The sequence below is a fragment of the Clytia hemisphaerica genome, unplaced genomic scaffold (assembly GCF_902728285.1).
Source record: "Clytia hemisphaerica strain Z4C2 unplaced genomic scaffold, Clytia hemisphaerica genome assembly, whole genome shotgun sequence".
NCBI classification, from domain to species: Eukaryota; Metazoa; Cnidaria; class Hydrozoa; order Leptothecata; family Clytiidae; genus Clytia; species Clytia hemisphaerica.
Window position 1 is genome coordinate 1,177,160 of NW_027104328.1, and position 17,091 is coordinate 1,194,250.

The 17,091-nt window shown below is 33.5% G+C and overlaps 1 protein-coding gene across 6 annotated transcripts in view; it reads right to left on the reverse strand.

Annotated features, from left to right (window-relative positions):
• Nucleotides 1-13,921, reverse strand: part of LOC136817701 (septin-1-like) — a 30,087-nt gene extending 16,166 nt beyond the window's left edge. Inside the window, exons 1-3 of one of the 6 annotated variants that reach the window (XM_067074015.1) lie at nt 13,816-13,921; nt 12,468-12,656; nt 6,696-6,706 (exon numbers count right to left, since the gene is read on the reverse strand). In XM_067074015.1, coding sequence (XP_066930116.1) covers nt 6,696-6,706; nt 12,468-12,656; nt 13,816-13,840 — 225 coding nt within the window. In that variant the 5' untranslated portion in view covers nt 13,841-13,921. Of the gene's footprint in view, nt 1-2,519; nt 2,580-3,491; nt 3,564-4,168; nt 4,235-5,239; nt 5,295-6,695; nt 6,707-6,994; nt 7,119-12,467; nt 12,657-13,815 lie in introns of those variants that run through there. The other 5 variants (XM_067074016.1, XM_067074018.1, XM_067074023.1 and 2 more) reach the window with 5 other exon arrangements.
• Between the last annotated feature and the right edge of the window lie 3,170 nt (nt 13,922-17,091).

Sequence of the window (17,091 nt, forward strand, 5' to 3'; positions counted from 1 at the left end):
TGGGTCGTCCTTCAACAAAACGTTGGTTTACCCGGGTATGTAGTACCCCCCTCTTTGCAACGTGAAATGCAATGCTAGTGTTTTTATACCATTACTCTCTAAAGTAATAAACTATGAAATAAGGCTAAACTTTTTCAAAATTTACTTGACTTCATTGGAAAAAACTTTTATTTTTAATCAGTAATTTACCTCTTCGTCTTGGGGATGCGCTAGGCAATGTTATTGTTTTTTTATCACATTACCCCCTATAGTCTAGGAATAATATGGAATGTAGGCTTTATCAAAGCTTACTTGACTTCACTGGCAAAAGAACTCACATTGTGATTATTTGTTCCCAAAACTTTATTTAACTGTTTCTTTAAGCTATGACTATGGGATGGGTTTGTAGGATCTATATTTCAACATCTCTTCTAAAGATATCAAAACCACACTCCGTTAGATAGGATACCACATTGATTCAAAAGAATTGAAAATTTATATAACAAGGATAAATCTTATCTGATCAGTCTGACACCATCCGAACTATGGTCTTTTTATTAGCGAGTTTATGTATTCGAGATAAATCGAGGGAAACGGTATAAAGCAAAGTTGACATGTCTCCAAAATCACCGTCCACTTTGCTCGACGACGGTAAAAAAAACCAAAATATCGTCGTCTGTTTAGGTGAGCAAAGGCGATATAGAGCCGTACATCAATTATCGATTTTGTTTTGTATCATTTCACTTACCGTCGCCCTCGATATCCGCCGATACATAAACTCGGTATTACTTCTTACGAACGGAAAATTGAATTAAACTGCACTAAATGCTCAATAACCAACTTTCAAAAACTGAAAAACTGATTACAGTAAAGTCTCCACAACTCAAACACGAGCCTGTTTAGGAGTTTAGGAAATTTGGAATTAAGGCTTTTAAGGTATTGTTAACTGAAGGGACTATAAAACTTGTTCGAGTTATAGAGGTTCGAGTTTAAGAAACTCCACTGTACTTATCCATTCAAGCTATCAACTAAAGAGAGAGATCCGTCAGAGTGTGTTGGGTAGGGTAAGGAAACTGCAGGCCTTACATCACCAAATTATCAGATAACATATTCTAAACTAGTGTTATAAACTAATGTATAAAACGTAGTATTAATTATTTGTCTATCACTCTCTCCTTAATCATGCTTGTCGATGTTCAGATTGGTAAATTTCAAAATTGCAAGTCAAAACCAAGTCAAAATCAACTTTACTTTTGACTACTATTATTCATCTCGTGCGTTCGAAAAAAATGGCATTTATTTTGATATCACGTATAAGTTTTGTAATAGCTTAAATCCCTAGCATATCTACACGTTTTTTTATTTTACAAGAACAAACTATATAAGAACACAAAGGCTTCGATGGCCAAAATATTATGCGCAAGCTAAGAACATTTTAAGACTTAATAGATTTTAAAACATTTAATTTCTTTAGAAAATTGCTGGAAAATACTCATAAAGTGGTGAAATTAACAACATTTTAAAAACATTTTTAGGCTTAGAACTCAAAAAGTTAAGATAATCTGAAGGCGTCAAAAATTTTGGATGTTCTTATACAAAAACGTGTATCGTGTCTATCATCAATCATTCAATCACATAGACAAACGCGATATTAAAAAAAGGATGTTGATATGATGGATATGAAGACTGACAATCACGACACACGAATCATCATGACGCAATGTTTTGTTTTATTGCCACTACACGTATTTTTATAAGAACATCCAAGATTTTGAAAGCATTCAGATGTTCGTAACTTTTTGAGTTTTAAGCCTAAAAATGTTCTTAACATGTTGTTGTTTTCAACATTTTATGAGTATTTTTGTCAATTTTCTTTAGAAATCGGGTGTTTATAATATTTCTGACCATTTTCCAAAGAAATAGGGTGTTTTTGAGTCCAAAAAGTCTTGAAATGTTTTCAACATTTTGGCCAGCGAAAGCATAGTTTGTTCTTATAAAAATGACGTGTAATGATGAAAAATAAAACCCTTTCCAATGAAGTTCTTAAAGGACGTCATTTAACGTCCTTCAATTTATCTCCTTCCATTTGCTTACTCAGCATTTTAAAACAAAAGAATGAACAACTTTCTCTCCCTTTAGCGCCGCACTAGTCTCGATTTCCAGACCAATATTCTTATTACGCAAAATAGAGGCAATTCTCCTAAAAACTAAAAAATAGGAGTATGTCTGCTATAAAAAAACCGCGCGAGAGAGTGTTTTGAATAATGGTCTTATTACTAGACTAAGAATTTTCCCTCTTTTGACGAGCGTACTTCTCTTTTGCAGTACTGTTCACCTTTTAGTGTTTGATAATTAGGTGGATTTAGAACGACATGGGTGAAGCTTATTATTGGCCTGGAATTTTAAATTATTAGTCTATATCTAGACTATCGCCGCACGAGCACAACTGTTGAGATATTCTTTTGTTTATTATGGATTGTCAGCATAGAGGCGCGCCTCTTTTTCAAAATTATAAATAAAAATATCTTTAATAATCTTACCGTCATGTTAATTATTGCTTATTTTGTTTTTTTTCAATAAAATTTGTTTATGTTTAAACTGTAAATAACAACAAATTAATATTTAGAGAAAAAAATTGAGGTAAGCGAGTAAAGAATTGGAACTTGATAAAACGCAGCACAAATAACTATAAAAGCGTAAACCAAATCATTATTGATCCTCCTGAATATTTCCAACATAAAGTTCAAGCACAGAAGCGTTTTTATTTTATTTGAATAGAATTTATTTTATTCAAATAAAATGAAAACGCTTCTGTGCTTGAACTTTACGTAAACCAAATCGAAATCTCACATCAGAAAAAAGAGTTAAATCACAAAATGCTATTCCACAATAAAGTAAATGGTAGAAAAACTCAATGATAGATGAAATCATGAAAATTAAAACACCCTCTGACCATGCTGTCACAGTGTAACAACATCAAGATTGAAATTCACCCCAGTATGACAGAGAATAAAGTAGTTTATAAATACGAAATTTGGCTCAATACGAGAGATATACAACAGTTGTGTTTTAAAGTTCGTGCTTTTTTATACAATGACGAAGGTCTGTCGTATGTCAGGAAGGTTATTCTTTCTTCTGCTAGTTTGAGTTTTGTGTATTTTCAGTCTTTCCTGTTTTATGACAAATCAAAACACATGTTCCAATACCAGGGGAATTCGAGGGAAATCTTATATGGTACAATTTGAGAAATTATGTCAGACAAGAAATTCAATTTAAAAGTTACAATCGCGGCTTTTCCTAAGTAACGCCGTGGACTAAAGTGCATAATAATTGAGAATATTATTGTTTTACTCAATACTAAATAAAGGGTCTTCAGGAGTCAACGAACATTACTTAAAATATATGTCATTATAAGCATCTAAAAAATTGAGAATTTGGATGGGATGACTTTTGAACCATTCATCGCTAAAAATTAACATAGAGAGAAGAAAGTCTAAAAAATATGTATATACCTTTTTCCGTCCTTTTCTATCAGGATAATTCATTTCAAGTTATATTACTTTTTCCTCAAAACCTTACACTTTCTAACAAAAATTAAAAACAAAATTCTCTACTACCCAAAACCCTTCTCCTTGTAGTTTAAGATGATAGTATCCAATAGAGAACTTAAAAAGACTTAAACTCGAAACATTCAAATCAATGATTCAATCACACTTAGTGTTTATTTTCATTAGGAAGCCTTTCAAAACAAATTTTCACTATTTTGCTATTAAACAATAACATTATAGAGACCTGGACATGTCAAATTGTGAGATCAAAGTGAATTAATGTAAACTTCAATCGAAGGGAGGAATCCAAAACCCAGTCCGTTTTATATAGTGAAAAATCATAAGTAGAACCCATCTTTCATTTAAGCCATTTGGAAAAGGGGCCCTACTTTAAACCAAATCCATTTTCATGTAGTTTAAATTTAAAGCCTTTTGGAAAAGAAGCCTAACTTTAGAAATCAAAAGCGACTTTTTTTATGAATTTCGTGTAGTATAATTTACTATCAATGTTTCTGGGTATGAAATTCATTACACTTTGTTACCTAGATAGAAAAACGTAGAAAGATAGAGAACAATAACAAAGAGAAACATAATAACAATACAAAAATAGCCGAAACAAAAAAATTTTCAAAATCACATACCTCCTGCATTTTGCAAAATTTTCCAAAAAAAATCCAACGCACACAACAACACAACACAATCACTGACTGTCAAACGTTACACCAAGTCACAAAACGTGAACTAACCCTTTGGAATCAATTACTTATACTACTCCCATTTCAATTTGATTGTGTGACACAACAAAAGATTGAATATAATTATTTGTTAATAAGTCATCATAATGATACAAATTAATGAGATTTCAAGATGATGTAGTCATGGTAACCAAAATTATTTATAAGAACTTCGCTTTTAACCACACCAAGAGTCTGAAAATTGAAAGAATTCCTTTGTTTTTAATGATAAAATGTTTGAGTTTTTTAATAGAAAAACGTAGACAGCAACTACTGTAACTATTTTTAAAATTTATCTAAAACTGGATGTTAGAAAATATCTATCGAAAAAAAGGGGCAAATTTGGCATATTCTTTCTTATTAAAAGTTTTTGTTTATAAGAGCATCCAAAATTTTGAAGCCTTCGAATATTGTTAACTTTTTGAGTTTAAGCCAAGGAATGTTCTTAACATGTTCTTATTTTCACCATTTTGTGAGCAGTTTAGTCTATTTTCCCTAAGAAATTGGGTGTTTGGAGTTCGCAAAGCCTCAATATATTCTTAGCTTGTTCTTCTTATAATTTTGGTCATATAGTGTGTTCTTATAAATAAACCTGTATCATTCTTTAAAAAGGACAATTAAGAAAGACCCTTATACTAGACTGACTGGAATTAGTAAATTCCAGCATAAAACAGCTAAGCTGTGAAGCTGTGTGATAAAAGCGATCAAATCAACTTGAAAACATTGAAAAAATATACGTTATTTTTATGAGAACAAAATATATAAGAACACAAGGCTTCACAGGCCAAAATGTTAAAAAAGAACAAGTTAAAGTTTTTCCACTTGTTGTGGACTCAAAAACGCCTTATTTCTTAGGAAAATGGTCAAAAATATTCACAAAATGGTCAAAACTAATGTTAAGAACAAGGAAGGAAGATGAAGATTTCACAACTGAAACATAATTTAAAATATGAAAAAGAGACAGACAAAATAGAATACCTTATCCCTGCTAGAGCGCCTGCGTGAATTCCTCATAACATATTGTCCGAAAATTCTCATTATTTATAAATTTTTCAATCTCGTGAAAATGAAAATAAATTTTCTTATTTCTTGATGGTGATGCACTGAAGAACTGAAGTTGAGTATAACTATTGGTCATGTTTTATACGAAAATTTTTAGCATTGTACTTGCAATTACAATGTGGTCTTTTGAAAATGATGTCTATAATTAACAAACATTATGTGGAAACGTCTCTGGAGCAGAATATTAAAAAATATATTTTTATAAGAATCTATATACATGATATGTTCTAAATAGTTGCTAACATGTTATAACTAGACTGATTTTTTGTTTAAAAATGTTCCTGAGGAAGATTCTAAGTTTCTTTATCTAGAAAACTGGCAATAAGCTTTAGTTTAAACACTGGTACAAGGCTAAGTTCATTATAGCTTGGTAGCTGAATTTTGTTGCATAAGGTTTCTTATGGACCAGGATGCATTGTTTTTTCTTATAATCAAACATGATATTGCCAGGAGAGTGTTATGTAAAAAGGTGGTCGAGTTGGCATGGTGTATCGAATTAAAGGTTGGAGCACTATTAGAAATGATCTTTTAAATAGATTCTCAAAAAGTATAGATAGAAACTGATGAAAACCTTAATTAAAAGAGGAATGATGTAAACTGAAAAATAGATGTTGCATAACTAAAACCACAGAGTCTCGAGGTAGAATATATTGTTCTCGTAATCATATTCCAAACAAAGATTTTACTCTATGAGGAATGTTAGCTGGTATATAATTTGGGGAGGAAAACCCTCAAAATTTTTCAAAAGCCTAAACATTAACTTCTTCACAAAACTCAAAGTCCCCCCTATTATCCTCAAATGAGGGTCCTAATAAAAATTCCTACAATTTCAAATTGTAAATAGATTTCTGTAAATGTGATATCCGAATAAAAGATGGTCACAATATCCTTAAAAACTATTGACCATTTAAATTGAAACTTTAATACGTTTTTTGTATGAGAACATCCAAAATTCTTAAAGGCTTCGGATGTTCTTAACTTTTGAGTTTTAAGCCTAAAAATGTTCTTAACATGTTCTTATTTTGACCGTTTTGTGAACATTTTCCTAAGAAATAGGGTGTTTTTGAGTCCACAAAGCCTTAAAATGTTCTTAACTTGCTCTTAACATTTTGGCCTTATTATATAGTTTGTTCTTATAAAAAAAACTTGAAATTCAAGGAAGTTTTTTAGAAATTCTCAATACCAAAATCTCCTTGTTTACCGAAATGAAGAGTCTGAAAATGAAAAACAAGCAAAACAATGCACTTTTTTAAAATAACATTTTCAGGCTTGAAATTCAAGAAGTTGAAGAACACCTGAAGAGTTTCGCCATTTTGACGTTCTCATAAAAAATGTGTATTGTAGAGTGAAAGAAAAACAAAAGAATACATACCTCTTTGCTGACTGTAATGTTGAGTGAAAGATGAACATGAAAAAGAAAAAAGAAGAAATTATTGTTACAGCGAAGTTTAAAAAATTCAATTTAAACTTTATATATATGTACGTCCTACAAAAATAACTTTCACTGAAACCCGATTCAACCTAACTAAGGTAATTAATATTTCGAAGATGACAAGTCTCGAATGTTAATTCTCCAACCAAAAGAATTTTCTAGGTAACATAATAATAAAGTCAGTATTATCAGTATTTTCACTTGCAGAAAGTCCAAATAATTAAAGCTGACAGTCATACTTTTTCTGTTCATTTTATCCTCATCTTCCATAGAATCTTCTGCAGACATTTTCTTTTTCAGATAAACAAAACACAAAAAACTAAAACTTCTTCTTCTAACTGCTCTTTTCACCACATTTTCCACTTTCTCTTTTTCTACATACACTCAGACATAAAAAAACATAACAAACGCCTCTATACACACGATTTATAAACCAAAGAATAAAAAATTCAATACACACAACGAGTGAACCCCCTGCAAACAGCATTCATCAAATAAGCATTTTGTTGAATATTTTTTATGGTTGTGGTATATTATTCAGGGGGTCTTGTATACAAATGAAGAAATGAAAACAGATGGTGAAGATACGACTTTAATAATAAATAATCAAGAAATTGTTTCATTTATTTCAGTAAAGATCCTTCATAGTATTGTATGTGTTTTTTATAAGAACATCCAAAATTTTTGAAGCCTTCGGATGTTCTTAACTTTTTGAGTCTTAACAGGGGGGGGGGTACCAAGTCAGTGTACTGGACCATAGGGTACTAACTTGATTTTTGGATTTTTTTCCAAAAAATTAGACCACCACCCTTTTTAGTACACTGTACTAACTTTTTTTCACGGTCGGGGCTTTGACACCACCCTTTTAGTACACTGTACTAACTTTTTTTCACGGTCGGGGCTTTGACACCACCCTTTTAGTACACTGTACTAACTTTCTACCACAGCCGGAGCTTTGATGCCACCCTTTTAGTACACTGTACTGAGGTTTTTCTTTAACTAGATTTTTATTACCACCCTTTCAGTACACTGTACTAGCTGTTTTTTTGATCAGATAAGTTTAGAAACCACCCCTTATAGTTCACTGTTCTAATTTCTTCTTGGCCACATAAGTTTAATTGCCAGCATATACAAAGGTTTTGAAGCATTTTGCTAAGAAAAGCACCAAAATAAAAAAGGAAAGATTTGCATATTAAAATACTTGAATCCTTATATAGTACAAACACTGAAACAATGAAACAGACAAAGCAAAGTCAATCAAATACAGTGAAATTAGCTGAAATTAGCACGTCAAAACACTCAAAACCAACTTTGAGTTATTTCCCTTCTTGTGACTTGATTTCTGATTGTCTGGCAAGCTGTAGCAGTTTTTCTTTTTTGAAAAATGAAAAGACTTAATAACATTGTACACAAACTGAAACGGAAAATCTTTTATCAAATGTAATATTATACAAAATATATAAAAAGGTGCTTTCCCTGTAAAATTTTATAAAATATCAAATTTTGAGGTAAAATTTGAGAAATTTCAAAAGATTTTGCCCTGAAAGGGCAAAAAAATTCGAAAAATTACACTATAAGGGTCGCTTTTCAGCCAAATTTTTCCTGCACTGTAAGGGACCAATTTTAGAGACCTGATTTTTGGCCGAACGTACGGTCGTTTTCACCCTCTTCCCCCGGTGATTTCACTTATATACAGATTTTTTTCAATTAACATCAATCCAACAAGGTTACTAAAAAACATAAAACAATAGAGCGGATTCGTTTTTATATAACTTGAAAGCTTCAATTCGAACGTTTACACATTCAAATTCTTGTTGTTGCCATAATGTAGATAGGGCCTTAAAGAAAACGTAAACAAGATTGGACTTAAGGTCGGTCTCCACTTGCACATGCTGCGACTCTGAAACAAATCCAATCAAATAACCAGGAAACTTTTAGAGAAAATCAGTGTACCAATTTGTATAACTTAACCAGCCTTGACTTGAAGGTCTCAGACCAGCTTGGACCTGGCAAATTAGGGCAACTATACATGGGAATTCACTGGGTTAGTGTGTTTTTACCACTGAAATTAGTACAATGTACTAACTTCTCAGTGTGTATCAATTCAGAACACCACCCTTTTTAGTACAGTGTACTAACTTTTTCATTGTATTTTTCTCAGAGGACCACCCTTTTAGTACACTGTACTAACATTTTCATTGTATTTTTCTCAGAGGACCACCCTTTTAGTACACTGTACTAACTTTTTCATTGTATTCTCTCAGAGGACCACCCTTTTAGTACACTGTACTAACTCAATTTAACCTAAAAAATACACCACCCCACCAGCTATGGGCCAGTACACTGACTTGATACCCCCCCCTGGTCTTAAGCCTAAAAAATATTCTTAACTTGTTCTTAACATTTTAGCTAGCGAAGCCCTCTGTTCTTATATAGTTTGTTCTTGCTCACTGCTTTTGTAGCTTGAGCGCTCTTGGATTGGGTGGAGAGTCTTCATTTAAGACGCTCGCTATTTGCTTATCTGATATTCCCATGGCGGATTGGCGGCCGCCCACGCTAAAGCTCTAAAGGGAGCGGGCCAATTTCCCATCGGAGAGGAATGATAGTCGGCCTTTGATGTGCAGCACCCTCAGTCGGGTTCAACTGTCCTTACCCGTATAGCTTGAGAAAACTGCTACTCAACCCGACAAGCCCCTAAAATGAGTGCTGCGCCGGCAGTCAAAAACTAATTCTTTATAGTTTTGGCGCCTCAATAATAAACTAATTACGAATTCAAGGAGGGGAAGTGATGGAGGCACTTTCATGTATAGATACTGGTTGTTTTTGGTTAATTTTGCTGGATTTCTTTTGCAATTTGAATTTCTTTATACCTTTTTGTCATTACTTTCAGTATATAGTGTATTTTCTGTAATGTGCACCAACTTAGAACTTTAGAAGAGTGTTTTTACACACAGAAAAGAAGATTGTTTTTGTTTCTTTTTGTTACTGATATTTTCTCAAAGGCAAAATCAAAGAACTTAACGAAACTATATTAGGTAAGTCTATTATACCTTTTTCAGTTACTTTCTTGTTGGTATAATCTTGTACTGCCCTCAAATTGGCTTTTGACCACCAGACGACTGACAACAAAAGTCTCTAGCAGCGGTACAAACATGTCCAAAACAGACAAATTTTATCGTAAAAAAGATACAAATATGGCTTAATATCAACCAGTATATCTTGGTTAATTTCTGTAGAAGTACTTTAAGTATCATATTTAGATTTTTTGATGAAACTTCACTTTGTGTGCCATCCCCGCCCAGCCAGGCCATTTTGCAATTTTTTACATATTGAAAATCCACTTTTGAAGTCCTGAAAACAATGAAGGTAAGTGTAATCTTTATCCACTGTGTCCAGGCAAGTAGAAATTAGCAAGAAATTCATGTTTTAAGTTGCAATTATATATGAATTAAGCTAAACTAGGGTTTGTTTATATTTGTTTACATGACTTGCACCAGATTTGTTTTTTTTTCAGAGAAGCATCCGATTTCGCATCTGGTGCTAGCTTGCGGCGATTGATCGTTTCCAAGCTCCATATAATTTTTCAAACGCGGTCTCGCAGAATTCCGTAATGTAAACCTTCCAGATGTTGAAGATTTTCCCGACCTTCAGAGCTTTAGTATGTCGGATGAAAATTTCACCATCTGGGTGCCAGATAAGCTATTTGCATTATGTATTGCTCACTGCTCGCAGTTTGAGCACTCTTTCTTGTGACTCCACAATGCAATCCACAAAATGTGTAACCGTACATCTCATGCGCCTAAGTTCAGGAGTTGCCATAAAGCCATTATGGTAATAGCCGGGAGGGCACATTGCTATACATTGTATAGTTTGTTCTTATAAAAAAGACGTGTAATGTCTATAAAGCAGTTTTATACAGTTAGATTTTTCAGAAACATTTTCCAAGAATTCCATTAGAAAGACATTCAATCACTTTCCTTTTTTGAACTTTAGTCAAGGACAGATAAAAATAAAATTTGAGAGCTATATGTAGGACAAAATATTGAAAAATGAATAATTTTCTTTGAGAAAAGTGTTGAAAAACGGGAAGATTTGCTATTTACTTAAAGGAACTACTTTTTTATGAACCATTATAACATTGTTCAGACAAGTTAGTCAAAATTGACAATAAATCTGAGTCTTAAGCTGCTTTGACACGTCCTGTCAACCAACTTTAGTACTAATGACAAAATAAAGATGTCTGAGTTTACGATAGGGATTACCAATCTAATGGTATTACAATTTCGAAATTGAATACTCTAGTTTCATATGAATCATTTGTTGAAAACCTCAAAAAGGGTATACAATATCTTTTAAAAACTAAAGAAAACCAACAATACATTACTAAGGCTTTTAACTTGGATAGAATTAAATTAAATTAAATCCAGGCAAACTCAAAAGGCAATATAATTATAAAATTTAGCCTTATCTATATCATATATTCGACAAGTTTTGAATCAAAATTATCATCTTACAGAAACATATAAAGGGAATTGTCATAATAGCTGTATTACTGTACTTCAGTCCTTTGGATTTCACCCCCTTATCCTGGAGCTACCCCCTACCCTGAGGCTACCCCTACCCTGAAGCTACCCCCTAACCCTGAAGCTACCCCCTTACCCTGAAGCTACCCCCTTACCCTGAAGCTACCCCTTACCCTGGAGCTACCCCTTACCCTGGAGCTACCCCCTACCCTGGAGCTTCCCCCTAACCCTGGAGCTGCCCCCTTCCCTTGAGCTACCCCCTACCCTAGAGCTAAACCCCTGCCCTAGAGCTTACCCCCTACCCTAGAGCGCTAACCCCCTACCTTAGAGCTAACCCCCTACCCTAGAGCTAACCCCCTACCCTAGAGCTAACCCCCTACCCTAGAGCTAACCCCTACCCTAGAGCTAACCCCTACCCTAGAGCTACCCCCTACCCTAAAGCTACCCCTTACACTAGAGCTACCCTCTACCCTAGGTTCTTCCTCCTTTTGAAATTTGATGCTGCAACCCCTCAAAATTCTAAAACCCTACCATTATTCTACCGGTGAAAAGGAAAGAACAAATAGTGAAATAAGCAAATAATAAGGAAATCTGAACTTGAGGTGTATAACATAAGGAAAGAAGACATTGCATTTGTAAATCTAAATTCAAAAATGAAACTTCTAATTTGGGAAAACACAAAAAATAACACCATTGATGGCTTTACCCTCTTTCTATAGATGAACTTCCCTGTCTGAAAAGTTCCCCCATTCTACAGAAAATTCTCTTTTACCCCCCTTTTTGAATTTTTTGAACATTGCTTCCCCATAACAGGGGATGCGAACTATGCAGAAGGAAGATAAAAAAGATGAAAGTGCAAGACAACATTCATTGTATGATACACTGGTTAATGTCACTGGTTGGAAGAACCAAATTGAAATATGAACAGCCATGGTGGACTAGAAAAGAAGAATTAAGGGGTCTAGGCTGATGGCCAATCTAGGTTGGTACCATAACTTAGTGTAATGTTGACATACCTAGTCTGATTCCGTCATAGCAACTATCTGGTCTGCAAAGTAATTAGTGTGATTTTTTTAAACAGTCTACTCTGAAAGTTTTATTTATAAACATTCTAAATATCAGATTGCTGCTATGACGAAATTAGGTGAGATTTGTCGGCATTACACAAAGTTACGGCAGGTACGTTTACCTTGTTTTGTTGGTACAATTTTTGGCGATGGAGTGTGGCTAAATGAAGCTCCAGACAAGCGGTTGCTGACATTGTTACGACCAGGTGGTTTTCTCTCAGGTTCTATGAAATCTTTTACCTTCAATTTTTCTTCTTCAATTTCTTTTATGATTGTGACTGGTTTCTTGACAATTCGAATTTTCTTTTCAGCTATAAACATTTCAAAATAAAGCATATATAATACAATTAGAGGTAAACTAAATCAGATAACAAATTTTCTACAGTCTTATATTAAAAAAAGTCATCTGTTAATCACATCTTGGTAGAAAAAGAATCTTTCTGGGAAAAGGGGTTCAATAATAATCTTGAAATTTTGAGCACTTTCCACTTGTCAAATCATATCACTTCATATATCGAAAGAACCGTATTGGAGTGTAGATCACTGTAATGGCAGTGTCTTAACTATTTTTTTCACCCAAAAAAAGATATTTAGCAAAAACCAAAAACTGCTGATGTCAGCCAAACTTGTTTTTTGAATAACTCCAGTTTGGCTGATGGTATATACATGAAATTTTGACCAAAGTTCACATTATCAAAAAGATCATTCTGAAAAAAACATACTTTGAAATTTTGCTGATGTCAGCACTTTATTGCAAAATTTGGTATTTTGCTGATTTCCACTGACGTCATCAAGATTTTAAATCGTTTTATGTGAAAATGATAATTTTAATGATGTGGAACTTTGGTCCAAATTTCATGCTCATGTCATAAGCCAGACTGGAGTCGAAAAACAATTTTTGCTGACATATTTCCACCCTGAAATGTTTTGCCAAAAAGAGATTTGGGCTCTTCCAGAAAAAAATTTATATATATATGAGACGTGGATGACAGGAATTTTCAGATAAAAAAAGCACTCGGAATAAATCCTGTCAATTTTTTAAAGTGCTGCAGAAGTTCCACTCAATATTTTATTCAAACCCTTGGAAATTCCATATAATTTAATGAAATTTTCAAAAGAGTATCAGATATTCATAAATTTTCCGTCAAAAATTTGATTTTGTATTGGAAATCGTTGGAAATCCACGAGTTTCAATTGCTTTTGTATTGGAAATCCAGGAATTTCAGAAAACATTTTACCTCGGAAATCCACTATTGTCCAGTGTTTTTTGCTAAAAAATATTGCAGCTCGCTGCTCCTCCCGTTCAGGAAAAATCTGGAAGCATGGATATTCTTTACAATTCTTCAAGTATTACTTTAACTATACTTATAATTTTCAGCTCTTAAAGGAGAATTCAGTGCTATGTGTTTATCCACATAAAAACTTATTCTAAAATTCTAAAAATAAAATGGTATTAAAAAAAGTTTTTACCAGTTGGTGGTGGAACTTTAGCCATCTTTCTGTCTTAAAATATTTGATACTCTATCTGTAAATGTGTCTTCTTCTGTTATATCATGTTTTCTCTATAATAAGTGAAATCCAATCAATCAAAAGCAATCAGACTTTCACACAAAAATCTTTTTCATGTCGAAACAAAAGCATAAATCATAAAAGCTCACTTTGTAAATATAGTTTCCATGAGGATCTAATTACTTTTTAAAGGAAAAGTGTTTTATCATCAACTTCATAAAAAGATTTCTCTATTTGTTCTATTTTTCCATTAGTTGATACAGCTTGAGCAAGCATGCAAACATGAAATTTCTCTTCTTTTCCATTTTTTTGTCCACCCTTTTGAAAAATCCCGCGTTGTAAATCTAGCGCTCTTTTCGATTTCTCGGAAATCAGATTAGCGCCCAGGCACCCTGCCCCAGGCTCTATTAAGTATTAGCGAGTTTATGTATTTGCGCTTTTGAGGACGGTAACTGCTAAGGAATATTTTAACTTTGACCTAATCGTCGAATCTATCAGATTTTCATTCCAAGTTTGTCCGAGTCACATATTAGGTGTATAATAAAACAGTCAAAATTTTCCGAGCTTTTTTCAAGTGTGGATCCCTTCAGCGCGCCCTTCAACTAGAAAGCTAACTCACTGTAACTAATCTGTCGTTCGAAAATCGAATTAGAGAGAGTTTCTATTTATATATATTTTTTTCTATTTGGTTGAGTTGCAGGAGGCTTTTAGGCCTATTTTCGCAACTATAGACGATTTCAATGAGCGCCTTGTCAGTACCTTGGAGTTGAACTGACTACCCAATTCCCCTCACATGGCATGGGTTGACCCGGGCGAAGGTTCATTCACTTGCCAAGTGAACCACTGCGAGTGGGAATCGTACCTCAGTCGCCTGTGCAGCAACCAAGGTCAATGACCACTATACTATACTATACTATGAATTCAGGGGTATATAACAATATGCGGAGTCACTTTGGAGTATGTGGTAACACGGATATTATAATATGCGGGATCAAAATTGCAAAATATATTACAGTATATTTTATTTATGCGGTAAAATGTAATAAAAAAATCGTACCGGATATCGACCCCTTTCACGCTGTGATTGTAGTACATTCACAAATTTAAAATTGGACATTCTGGAAGCTCAAACCAGCTAACCATTGAGGAAATGCCTTCCATATGGTGCAAGATGAAAACCGTAGTAACAGAAAGGAATTGGTACTGGCTACTAGCAAACTCGAACACAGCCCCTTTTAGCTCGTTTTTTTTTTTATGATTCACTCACGATTGTACCAACGCCTGTTAGTAAAATAAAAAAGGTGGAGCAAGTCGCCTTGAGTACGAAGATTGAGCTACTAGGTGTACCATTCGGAATTAAGAGCAGTTTTTTTTATTCAGATCTTTTATCCTGAAAGTTTTGCTGAAATAAGACTTTCATGCGGCAAGACTACTGGAGTCGTTTATTGAATGCGTGTAATACAGTAGTATATGTGTTATATGATAATACGACTATTGTTACGGGATCAACGTTTAGTTTGTATGAAAAGTTTGGTTTGACTAAAATTTGTTTCCTCCATTACTTTTTGCTTTATTTCTACAAAGTCTGAATTAGTCGTCTAGCTTGCTAGACTATCCCACGGTGAGACGCAACGAGAAGAACTGTAAATAGAGATGACTTTCTTCAATTCGATCCTCAATCTAGGAACCAAAAACTTTCTTTTGGTTTTGAATAAGAGAAAAATTTGGATGACAGAGAGTATTTTATACTACTTTTCAGCTGAAGGAAGGGACCAATATTTCAACAACAAAGAGGACTTTGATTTCAAGTAAACCAAAAAATAAATAAATTTCTTCTTTCTTTTAAAAAGATTTATGATAAAGAATTTCTTCAATATTTACAAAAAACGACCAATATAAGAAAAATGAACAAGTGTGTAAAAATTAAAAAAAAAATTAAAATTGAGAAATGCAAAAATTATAGAAAATTAAATTAGGTCAATTAAAAACACTAGGATAATTTAAGAATTTAACGGTGAAACAATGTACAAAAATCAGCATTGAGGTTTAAATGCATTACTTTTGGCGTACAAACTTTCCCGAGGACGAAAAATCGCAAAATTCACGACATTTACTTTCGCGAATTTAACGGAAAAATATTTTTCGCGAGCATAAACTTACGCGAATCAAGACGTAAAATTGAGAATTTTCACATGAAAAAATGGCTTAGAGGGACAAATACTTCTTGGATTGGCTTGAAACATTTGTCCTTTGACTTATTAGTCTTTTAACATGCTAAAAAGTGTCATAAAAGTTACATTTTATTCAAAGTTTGAAGTTTTACAGCTTTTCTATTTTGGCAAGAACTTTTCACGAGCATAAACTTTCGCGAATGGCCCTTCCTAGAATTTTTAAAGACATTTACTTTCGCGAAAAGGGCCAAAATTCGCGAAAATCGCGAAAGTTTTTGCTCGCGAATGTTTGTACGCCTAAAGTACGTCAAAGTACAAAAAGCTCTCCAATTAGTAAGTAGTAAGGACAAGAAAGGCAATAGAAGGATGGTCAGTTTTTTTGTCTGTTACATCAAAGGGCAGAAAGCAACGTTCTAAAAGTGTTGTCAGATGCATTAGCCATGATGCATTGCGCAAAAAGTTCACGGACAATATTGACTTACTGATTTTTTTTGCGCAATGCATCATGGGTAATCATTCGGGGAGAATTTTGTTAAGCCGATATCGTCTATTATTTGTCAGGCATTTCAAAAATTAGAAATTCAGCACCTACACTCTGAATATTACTGTGTTATGGAAATTCTCCATTCCTGAAAGTCTTAAGTAAATTTTACGTACACGTGAAAAAAGCTTTACGTTCTCAAAATGTTTTGAATGGGAGGAATAGTCACTTAATCAATAAAAACTCTACGTAATGTCGGGAAAACAGACAGCTTTACAAACGATTTTCCGTAAGGTCTTAAGTAAGATTCTACGTGCACATGTACGTAAAATTTTACTTAAGACCTTCAGGAACGGGGAATTTCCCTAAGCTTAGGTAGCGTTTTAAGACCTTAAGTAGAGTTTGCTTACGTTCAAAACATTTTGAACGGAAGGAAAAGTCACTTAAGACCCTCTTATGGGACAAAAACTGTACGTAAGGGCAGGGAAATTCCCAAAAGACAGCCTTACGAATAATTTTTCGTAAGGTCTAAAGTATGATTTTACGTACATGTGAAAAAAGCCTTAAGACCTTCTTAACCAATAA